At 38.9% G+C, this 12,317-nt stretch overlaps 1 protein-coding gene across 1 annotated transcript in view; it reads left to right on the top strand.

Moving 5' to 3' along the window:
- The window catches only part of LOC124794936 (delta-1-pyrroline-5-carboxylate synthase), a 205,032-nt gene that overhangs the window by 160,033 nt on the left and 32,682 nt on the right, over positions 1 to 12,317 (top strand). Inside the window, exon 13 of the mRNA XM_047258653.1 lies at positions 7,029 to 7,215. Within this exon, the coding sequence (XP_047114609.1) occupies positions 7,029 to 7,215 (187 nt within the window). The remainder of the gene's footprint in view (positions 1 to 7,028; positions 7,216 to 12,317) is intronic.

Consider the following 12,317-nt stretch of genomic DNA (forward strand, 5'->3'; position numbering starts at 1 on the left):
ACCAGGGTTTGTCAAACAGATAAAATAGGTACATAGAAGTTGCAGAGCGCCTAAGCGACTGAGTAAAATCGGCCAGCGTAGTAGCACAGCGGCCAGGGCAGGTGGCGCTCATGTCGCGAACTATGTGCCGATAGGCGTACTGAAGTAACATTTGAAACATCAATTTTAAATGCGTTCTTAAATAGAGTGATAATAAATAAATTGGCAAGCATTTGACACTCCCGTTATGACATTGTGGGAGGTATAGAAACAATAACGTAGATACATACATCAAAAAGACAGGTGGCGCTTCCGCTGTGAGTTACATGCAGTGGTCTATATAGCCAAAATATAAAGTTATATTACCATATTAGTGAAGCCCATAGAACGTATATAAGTCAAACCATCAAGAACAATCAGTAATGGCTTTTAAGAAAATTACGAGACCTGGTCTACAATCCAGTTACTACGTAATATTGAATAAGAGAAAATTACATGAGGGCCGCTGTAGTGGCAGCCATATATCGTGAAAAGAACACATTATATAAACGATAGTAAACTGGAGGATTTGAAAGTGCATTATAGCTTCCTGAGGAAATAGACTACTGAGGTTACTAACATTAATGTTATATATTACACAGTATGGGTTTAAAGCCTTCGAAAAATTGCTTACAGGCAAGGTTCAACTGATCATTCAGAATATTGCCGTCTTTGAGCTCTAGATGTTTAAAAATAAATAGCTCTTCCCACAGATCTAGTCTCCGTCCTTTGACCTGTCTATGTAGGATAACCGTGTCTTCTAACTGTTTAGGCGTATGGCCAGTTAACAAGAGGTGTTCAGCAAAGGTAGAGTTGCGAATATTCGTTCCTTTTTTACCTAGCAGATGTTCTTTATATCGTATTTTCACAGCTCTGCCGGTTTGACCAATATAATAAGAGGGGCAGTTATTACAGGTTAGCTTGTAAATACCTGAATTAGAAAACCAATCGCTGGCAATCTCTACTGACTGTACAAGATTTCTTTTTAAACTGTTATCTGTAGAAAAGGAGACGTTACAGTTATATTTTTTATTCAGAAGACGTTTAATCCTATACGATAGGTTACCCAGGAAAGGGATGGAAATAAATTTTTTAGTTTCTGTGGTATCCGTGGGGAGAATATTTCTCAAAGTCGAACATTTTTGGGAGATTTTCTTATTGAGCAGGTAATCGATCATATTCTGGTTATACCCATTATTAACCGCAATCGCTTTGATTACATTCAATTCCTCTTTTTGATCCGCAGGTGATAAAGGAGTGGTTACCATTCGGTGAATGGCGGAATGAAAAAATGCCAATTTATGAGCTTTTGGATGGGTTGAGTCAGCAGGAATGACATTATCAGAATATGTTTCCTTGCGGAAGATATTAAAATGGAAGGAATTATCTTCTATAGAAATTGTTAAATCGAGAAAATTAAGTTCACGTTTATCATTTTGAAGTTCTTGTGTGAAGGAAATTTTTTCATGTAAACCGTTGAAAGTGTTAAAGAGATGCTCTAACTCATGATCAGTGCCATCAAAAGCAATGAAAATGTCATCAACATACCGTGCATAATAGCGGATTTTGTGGCATAATTCTGAACTTGAATTGAAGAACGTTGTTTCTAGGGCGTTAATGAAAACCTCTGCTAGAATACCGGCGAGGGGGCTACCCATTGCTAGACCATCTGGTTGTACATACATTTTCCCGTTAAATGTGAAGTAATTGTATTTTAAAATGACCTTGAGCAAACCAATGAGTTCGGCAATCTGAGTTTCACTTAATTTTTTGTGTTTAAGAAGATTCTCTTTTACAAGGTCTATGGTTTCATCAACCGGAACATTTGTGTAAAGGCTGACGATGTCAAAGGACACCAGTCTAGTGTCAGGTGTACAACTTATAGATTGAATATTGTGAATTAATTCCTTACTGTTTTTTACAGAAAAATTATTTTCAAAAGTGAAAGCATCTTTAATTTTAAAATGGAGGCGCCTAGCAAGTGTGTGATGTGGACTGCCTATACCATTCACTATAGGGCGGATCGGGTGATTTTGTTTATGCAGTTTAAACTGGCTTCTAAGCACTGGTGGTTTAGGGTTCATATTTATAAGCCCTTTCTTTTGGAACTTATTGAACAAGCTGACGGAATTCGTTAAAGTACGCCGGATTTCATTTTGCAGTTCAGTAGTAGGATCTACAGTAACCTCAGTGATGTCGTTTTCCTCAAAAAACTTTACAGTCTTCTCTATATATTCATTTTTATAAGCCACGACCACGGTGTTCCCTTTGTCACTCTTAGTGATTAATGCGTCGTGCTCTCTAAGTTTATGATTAATGCTTTTTATTATACTATATTCGCCCGATTGCTTATTAGGAGATAATTTAATTTCTTTTTCTATTATGTTGTTACATCACACACTTGCTAGGCGCCTCCATTTTAAAATTAAAGATGCTTTCACTTTTGAAAATAATTTTTCTGTAAAAAACAGTAAGGAATTAATTCACAATATTCAATCTATAAGTTGTACACCTGACACTAGACTGGTGTCCTTTGACATCGTCAGCCTTTACACAAATGTTCCGGTTGATGAAACCATAGACCTTGTAAAAGAGAATCTTCTTAAACACAAAAAATTAAGTGAAACTCAGATTGCCGAACTCATTGGTTTGCTCAAGGTCATTTTAAAATACAATTACTTCACATTTAACGGGAAAATGTATGTACAACCAGATGGTCTAGCAATGGGTAGCCCCCTCGCCGGTATTCTAGCAGAGGTTTTCATTAACGCCCTAGAAACAACGTTCTTCAATTCAAGTTCAGAATTATGCCACAAAATCCGCTATTATGCACGGTATGTTGATGACATTTTCATTGCTTTTGATGGCACTGATCATGAGTTAGAGCATCTCTTTAACACTTTCAACGGTTTACATGAAAAAATTTCCTTCACACAAGAACTTCAAAATGATAAACGTGAACTTAATTTTCTCGATTTAACAATTTCTATAGAAGATAATTCCTTCCATTTTAATATCTTCCGCAAGGAAACATATTCTGATAATGTCATTCCTGCTGACTCAACCCATCCAAAAGCTCATAAATTGGCATTTTTTCATTCCGCCATTCACCGAATGGTAACCACTCCTTTATCACCTGCGGATCAAAAAAAGGAATTGAATGTAATCAAAGCGATTGCGGTTAATAATGGGTATAACCAGAATATGATCGATTACCTGCTCAATAAGAAAATCTCCCAAAAATGTTCGACTTTGAGAAATATTCTCCCCACGGATACCACAGAAACTAAAAAATTTATTTCCATCCCTTTCCTGGGTAACCTATCGTATAGGATTAAACGTCTTCTGAATAAAAAATATAACTGTAACGTCTCCTTTTCTACAGATAACAGTTTAAAAAGAAATCTTGTACAGTCAGTAGAGATTGCCAGCGATTGGTTTTCTAATTCAGGTATTTACAAGCTAACCTGTAATAACTGCCCCTCTTATTATATTGGTCAAACCGGCAGAGCTGTGAAAATACGATATAAAGAACATCTGTTAGGTAAAAAAGGAACGAATATTCGCAACTCTACCTTTGCTGAACACCTCTTGTTAACTGGCCATACGCCTAAACAGTTAGAAGACACGGTTATCCTACATAGACAGGTCAAAGGACGGAGACTAGATCTGTGGGAAGAGCTATTTATTTTTAAACATCTAGAGCTCAAAGACGGCAATATTCTGAATGATCAGTTGAACCTTGCCTGTAAGCAATTTTTCGAAGGCTTTAAACCCATACTGTGTAATATATAACATTAATGTTAGTAACCTCAGTAGTCTATTTCCTCAGGAAGCTATAATGCACTTTCAAATCCTCCAGTTTACTATCGTTTATATAATGTGTTCTTTTCACGATATATGGCTGCCACTACAGCGGCCCTCATGTAATTTTCTCTTATTCTATATTACGTAGTAACTGGATTGTAGACCAGGTCTCGTAATTTTCTTAAAAGCCATTACTGATTGTTCTTGATGGTTTGACTTATATACGTTCTATGGGCTTCACTAATATGGTAATATAACTTTATATTTTGGCTATATAGACCACTGCATGTAACTCACAGCGGAAGCGCCACCTGTCTTTTTGATGTATGTATCTACGTTATTGTTTCTATACCTCCCACAATGTCATAACGGGAGTGTCAAATGCTTGCCAATTTATTTATTATCACTCTATTTAAGAACGCATTTAAAATTGATGTTTCAAATGTTACTTCAGTACGCCTATCGGCACATAGTTCGCGACATGAGCGCCACCTGCCCTGGCCGCTGTGCTACTACGCTGGCCGATTTTACTCAGTCGCTTAGGCGCTCTGCAACTTCTATGTACCTATTTTATCTGTTTGACAAACCCTGGTGTCAGGGCTATATTTTATATGATTAATGTAACTATGCAGATGTTTGCCTAAACGATAAGGACATATCACTTCATGCTGTTATAATACTGTAAGTACCAAGAATCTTTCTCACATCTTGTAATACAATATTTTCCTAATATATGTCAAACTTTATTCTTGACTCATGTTTCATACCTTAATATATATTACGATGTTCATTGTCCCCAGGTATCTTCTGAAGAAGATAGATTTATATCTATTGAAACCTAGGTAAAGATTACTTTATCCTTTGCAATTGGTCGGCTGTTCTTAGTCTGATTTAAATTTTTGGGTTAAGTTTAATCTAAAAATTTAAAACGTTATGGAATCTTGGAGAGAAATTCATTGAAACAAAATACACTTCTTCAACATTTCAAAATATAAAATAACTGACTAGATTACAATATTGTCAAAAGGTGGACGTAAAGCCCCTCCCCCCCCCTCCTCCTCACACACCTGCCTTAGTATTGCGGAAGTTAATTAAAAAATGTTCCAGTTTACACACACACATCAAATTTTCGTACTAACTTAGTGAAGAGCGAGTACATACTGGCGTACTAACGCAAGTAGACTGAGCAGAAAGTATTTGTATGTGACAAGCGATTTAAGAAATTAAATTTTCAGACCATAAAAATTGTTGAAAAATCTTAATTTGTCATTAGAGACGTGTGTCACTGTATTAAAACTCAGTCTGTTCTTATGCTTCACCTTTCAACATATTTACTAGTGTATATCGGCTACTTTCTTGCATTCTGTAATTTTGAGGTGGTTAATGGTTAACGTTGATCTAGGTATTTACAATCATGATTGGGCACATGTCCCGAAATTAATAACGGTTTTTAATGTCTGAGAACGACCTGCAGTTCGAACTAGTGTGATAGTCACAATAAAATGACAAACAACTATAATATGAAATCATTGTTTTTTTAAAAATAAATTAAATTCTCTGAATCATTGCGTCCTTAAAATAAATATTAGTTAACAGGATCAAGTATGCTCAGTCTGAGATGTAATTACGTAATTTGCATTCTGGATGTAGTGAACACCCTATAGTAATAGTGGGTATCAGTATCAGACGTTATTAATATCAATCTAAATGCTGACGATTTACCACATTACGAGAAAGATAGAAGCGAAACAGTCGTTAAGATTTAAAAAGTATTGACTGTAGCATTTTTGTAACACTTATATGAAAGCTGCATCCCAGCTTCTGACCCAACTTTTCTGGCATGAGATTTCTACGTTTCATGTGGCGTCTAAATCACTCCTAGGAGGTAATAACAGTAACTATATCATAAGTGAACTCAAACGATACTTACAACGTAATTGAGTCTTGTATTTTATACGACAGTAAGTGAAATTTATGATGAACATTTACTTTATAAACGTCCTTCTTTCCGAAACGCCACATTTTTTAAATTATTTTACGGCTATTGCAAAAGTTTTGCTAATACTGTTTAGGCTTAAAACAACTAATTTACCACGATAAACTACGTGGCAGTTTTAATTTATGGACAACATTTCCAGAAAACGTCACTTTGCCTGCTCTACTGTTGTAGCAAATTATCACTTCATTGAACACAGAAGCACCACCTTCAGATTGTGTACGTTTCCTCTGTTGACGGATATAAAGGATCTAGAAAGACAGGTTCATGTCGGGAAGGGTGTAGCATGACACGCTGTGTGTAAACACATCAAATATTTTAAGAGACCAATGCGTTTCCAAGGTTAATTTTCCTGCTCCCACACGTTGACTATCCGTGTATCATTTCACGTTGACAAAATACAGCTTGTTAGTCGACGCAGTATCAATCCGTTTTTTAACATTACGGAAAGAGTAGAGTGTTTGCTGCCGTGTTACATTGACGTGTTAATGGTTAAACTGCAGTATTGGTCCGAGGGGAAGGAAAGTTGGCAAGGGATGGGGTAGCGCCTTTATCGAACAATGAAAGAACTACTTTGCAGTCGTGGTAGATGTAGCGCCTCTTGCGAAATTATATGAACAAGATGGAATTTTTTGGCGTAAGATGAAAGATGCAAATACTTTGATTTGCAGTGAGACGTTTTTAAAAGTTGTACGCGGTACGGCATCTTTTTTTTCGTAATATACAGCGATTTTCGCAGTTGAGTCCCATTTTCTAAATCTGTACCTGATATCGTAGTTAAAATTCAATTGCATATTCCACTCTATGCCATGTCCTGCACAATTACATTTCATTATGGCGATGCGTATTTTCATTCTGGTAACATCATGATGTCGTTCAACGATGACAATCTCTCGCTGGTTTCGTCCTGCCATGTAGTTAGACAACACCCCCATTTTGACAGTTGCTGTCTCCAGCTTGTGGTATTTTTTTAAATCATTTTTAGCGTACAGTATGGCACATTTTTTGATTTCAAATAATTCATATACTCCTTGTCTACTGTTTAGTGCCATGTGCCGTGTGTACGATATTGGTGAATGTGTACATTTTATAACCGCTTTCGGACAAATGCAAAAATTTTACCGTTGCCCAGTAAACAGCATTTTCTCCATCTCGTTTGTACTTGTTCCTTCACCTACGTAATACAGCGTTCTCTGGCTGCCCGCAGGTGAACATCTACGCGGGCCCCAACCTGAGCAAACAACTGACGTTTGGCCCGCCGCCAGCAAAGTCTCTCCGCACCGAGTACAGCGCCCTCGAGTGCACTGTGGAGTCCGTGCCCAACATGCAGGCGGCCATAGACCACATACACACCTACGGCAGCTCGCACACCGACGTCATCGTCACGGAGAACCGTAAGTACTGTTGTCGTGCTCCGGCAAATATGGTCGGCAACCAGTGCCGACGTCGGCGAGGACGCCGTATTGTGGCTGCCCGAGTTAGTTCCGAGTTCCTGACACCGTCCTCTCTCGGCACACAGTTCCTATATTAAGTTTGAAGGCCTGGCCACTCCTGCTCCATGTATTCTCAACTACTGAAGCTTTGTGCACATTTCCATGCTGCTCTCTAAAACTGCTCCGAACTGCCGAATAGATGCTTCGCAAAAAAGTTACGCGACTTACGAATATCAAACCAGTATCAGTCCGAACCGAAAGAAAGCTGGCAACGATAAACAAGTGCTCTGATAGCTCCTCTAGCAGCTAGTGTGCTAACTAGTTTTAAATGTCGCATCTGTGGTGGCGTCTTTTCCTTCTTCTCCAGGTCCATGGTTAGGCCTTAAACCCTGTTCCTGTCTGTCTTCCTCCGCCTTCCCACACTTCTTCTTACAACACAATTGAATTCCATCGCTTGTTTAGGGATTCTCTGGGGTGAGGTACACAATACATGCTTTTCCAATTCTGCTTTTTTCGCATTACTTCCTCAATTATTGAGTGTAACGACTATTTCTCCATTTCTTGCTTTGTCTTATCTTGTGGAGGTTTTCACTGACCTCAGTAACAGCAGGCCTAAGGAACTTCATCTCCATGTTTAATGTTCTGTTAGTTCTTTTGATATTTATAACGTACAACTTTTTGCTCCAGGGCAGGTCACTGGGGCATTAGCGGCCACAAGGCATGAAAAATACCGCCGATTGAACTTAACAAATAGTAACACACCGAATGCAGCAGTTAGTAACAAGAATCGAAAAAGCTAATTAGGTTCGCCTTCCGCAAGCACTCCACTCGCTGCTCTTCGTTTCGGCGACACTGCAAGCAGCAACATGAACACAAGTCACTGGAGAATCGTGAGATCTCACAGTGGTGGAGGTTTCACTGCTAGGATTAAAATCCACTGAACGTAAGCTTGTTGGATCCAGTTGGCGATTAGGCCGTGTACCCTCGTGACCACAGCCCTTCCATCCAGCAGTGCATGCGTGCCACCAGCGGTCCCAGTGTGTACTCGCACTGCCCTCTTGGCTCCTCAGGAGTCCCCAACCGAACCGCTCACTCCCACGACCCGGAAGAACAACGACGTCACCCCAAAGTTAAGGCCACAGTTACTACATATCGATAACGCCGCTGCTGCCACTAGCGGACAGGCAACCCTTGCGAAACCAAGTGGCGCCAGTCAACACAAGAAGAATACAAACAACCGCAACCATGTCAACTAAACGATACAGTTTGGCCTCCAACAGAGGACGGAAACCTACAACAGAACCAACGTGAGCCACAGCATGGCACAGTTCTCATTCTTTTTTTTTTATGATTGTCAGATATGAAAACGGTGTTAACCATACAGTTTCTTTGTAGGAAAGATCGGTACAGCAATATCGCGTACTTGTCTGAAAGACTGTATGAAAGTAAGAGACTGTCCTCTAGATTCTTTTTACTTCCAAATTCTCCAGGAAACTTGTAAAACACAAAAACAAAATAAATGAATCCAGAAGTTAACTGAAAGGAACTACAATATTGTTATTGGCATACCAATTGTTACACTTCTTTATTCTGATTTGCATGAAATAATAAATTAATAATTCTATTCTTTCTTTAGTTTAGTTTTATCCAGTACATTGCATTGCAAGAAAAATTATTAGTATAATTCACATGTAAACTCTGTAGAAAAGAAGTACAGCTATCAAATATCATATGAATAATTTAGTAGCTTAACTACAAAAAATAGTATTTAATTAAGAGTATATTCATTGACACCTTAAGTACTTTAAAAGACGACACCTCAGATTTTCAGTGATATATTTGTGGCATGTAGTGTTTATTACTTAATCTGGCATTTTATCTTGTGTCCATTTGATCAACGAGCAATCATGAGAGAAGACAAAAAAATGGTTCAAATGGCTCTGAGCACTATGGGACTTAACATCTATGGTCATCAGTCCCCTAGAACTTAGAACTACTTAATCCTAACTAACCTAAGGACATCACACAACACCCAGTCATCACGAGGCAGAGAAAATCCCTGACTCCGCCGGGAATCGGACCCGGGAACCCGGGCTCGGGAAGCGAGAACGCTACCACACGACCACGAGCTGCGGACGTGAGACAAGACACTTAACAATTTAAGGAATTCTAAACAAATTTGTGTGGTAACGATTGCATACTTGGAAAAGTTATGAAAGTTATTATTTATCATTTTCTAATATATCAGGGCCTTTGTATTTCTTCCCGATTGCTTTTATTAATTCACTCAAACGGAGGACTTCGCACTTCACTGCGCTCACTTCAGTCATGATGTGAGTGTTCAAAATGGTTCAAATGGCTCTGAGCACTATGCGACTTAACTTCTGAGGTCATCAGTCGCCTAGAACTTAGAACTAATTAAACCTAACTAACCTAAGGACATCACACACATCCATGCCCGAGGCAGGATTCGAACCTGCGACCTTAGCGGTCTCGCGGTTCCAAACTGTAGCGTTTAGAACCGCACGGCCACTCCGGCCGGCGATGTGAGTGTTGATGAAAGAAAGTTCCTGTAATGGAAGAGTGGGTACAAACGCCTGTGCGATTGCGTGTAAAATCTCCTGGAACCAGCGCTCGGTTTACCTGTACCTGCAGCCACACGGAATGTGCGAACGCCCACGCTCGTAGGCTGCGTAGCCAATTGAGACGACAAATATGGAAAAACTCCGTCTCCTGTGGGTCAGCTGATGCAGTGGCGATGGTCTGAAGCTTGTTTGCTTCCTACTACGATAGATATGGACCAGCCGCTCCGCTGCAAGTAACAAACTCATTTCGTCGCGTTTCAGTCTCCACTAGTGATATTAGGTACAGTGTTATAAAGACATCACTTTATTCTAATCATTGATAAACGAAACACTGTAACTACTTGAAAGTGTGCAAAATTCCTCTGTCCAAAACAAACTCTTCTGAAAACACTTCAGTTCACTACCGATCGCATATCAGACGTTGTCCCTCGCATTGCTATATACTCGTTGACCCATTCATCTATACAACCTCAAATAACTTTTTGTCTTGAAACTGTGTAAAAAATGTATCAAATAAATGTTGTTTAGCTAGGGAGACAATAAGCATCATGATTGAATTTCTTATAACTTTGTTCGTTAAGAAGATATGAACAGCAATGTAAGGGTGTGAAAAAATATTGAAGTGCTACCATGAGCAGTTAGTTAAAGCCTTGAACTGTTATGCTTTCCATAAAATATGAACCTTTATTCCCCAGAGACAATTGGAAGCGCTACCTGTTCACAAATATTTAGCATAACTGTCAGACATACACCCTTACGTTGTCTGGCCGCAACTGAAATGAATTTTACCTATTGAGTAATAAGTAATGATACATCAGGAAGGTGTCCAGAAATTGAATAGTGCAGTTGCTTTCGCTTTATAGCTACAGGCGCTGCAGTTGAGGATTTTCCCTCAAATATGCAACCATTGTAACTAATATTGCAATAGAAAGTCCCTTAGCATTTTATATTTCATAATATATCTCATTGATATCCGAGGTCACTCTTCAGTACATTTAGGAAACAGCGGTCGCCCTTAACATAAGCCGATGTCCTGCTTTTCACCATCTGAAATCTAAGTTCATGCAAAAAAAAATATTTATTGCTAGCGAATCACAACTGCAAAATGTAATCAGTTCCGTTTGCTGTCTGTGGCATCTTAGAATGTTTCCTGCCCCATTCAGCTTCAGTAAGAGTGCCCAACATTGTGGCGAGTCAGTGCGTTGTCGCTCGAAGTAAACATAATAAATTTAGTGGCTTGAATGGAGTCAAATGACTGAAAGAAGAAGTTATGAATATAACTGTGCATTGCTCACTTCTTGGAATGAATAACGAAAAGACATGCTCGCAACACACTGCTTCCTGCAACACAATAACTCATTTACGTTTCAGCAGTGGATGACATTTTTGAATCTTTAACACTACGGGTTGAAAACATAATCTTTGCTCCTATAATCAGCTTCCATTGACCAAAAAGTGAGCGCACGTATGCGATTCCGTTTCGTCACTAGAAGCCACATCCTTCACGGCCTGAGCGAAGTATATCGTAAGTTAACTATGCAGAACTTGTGAATATATTTCCGAAATAAAGTATACGTTTTCCTAATAGTCACCACGGCAAGTAATTGAGCATATCTTATCCGATTTCTTCAACGTCACAGAAATTCCGATCCAGCTGAGGTCAACACCAGACAAATCCAATTTCCCTTCAAATCATACACAACAACACTCGACAAAAAACAGTACCAGAATGGTGAATGCAAGTTGGAGTACCTCGTTGTCCGAAAACCGCAAAGATTTATCATTGGCTGATGCCCAAACCCGACCTCCGAAGACGCCAAATACCTCGTCAAACACACGAAGAGGTGGCTGAAAGAGCTTATTTCAAATAATCGAAGCTGGCTATCACAGAAACACGCAAAACATCCTAGAGATAATGTTGTGATTTAAAAATAGCAAAATATGGTGGACGAAAAATGAAATTCAAAATGAATAGGCAACTTTCACAGTAAGTCTTTTTTTATACCAGCCTATATTTTTTTAATTGATAGCCCACATTTTACCTCGTGGCTTCCCCAAAACGTAGCACAATGTACTATCACGTAAAGTGACGTTATGTCAAACGGAACACAAATTTGAGTTTGACTCTTCTGTACTAGCACACTGTGCAGACGCCTGGGGTGAAGTAATTCGTCCACGTGCTGTAGATGACAATCAACACATGGAAACACAAGGGAAATGCGCACTGATCGCTTTGTCAACCGATCATTCAGCCAGACATTTTCAATCGCAGGTTTCTGTGAGTACAATTATTTAGTAAAACAAAGAGAAGGTAGAAATGCAGCTGATCTGTGAAAAATGCATGTTAGCTGAACTGTAATTGCAATAATGTTCTCTTATTTGCAATACAGGTACATATAGCTCAGTACTTTTAAACGATATGTTGTGTACAATAAAGGTAAACCTACCTTAAAAGTTGCATCATCATTACTTTACTTT

The sequence above is a fragment of the Schistocerca piceifrons genome, chromosome 1 (genome assembly GCF_021461385.2).
Source record: "Schistocerca piceifrons isolate TAMUIC-IGC-003096 chromosome 1, iqSchPice1.1, whole genome shotgun sequence".
Lineage (NCBI taxonomy): Eukaryota > Metazoa > Arthropoda > Insecta > Orthoptera > Acrididae > Schistocerca > Schistocerca piceifrons.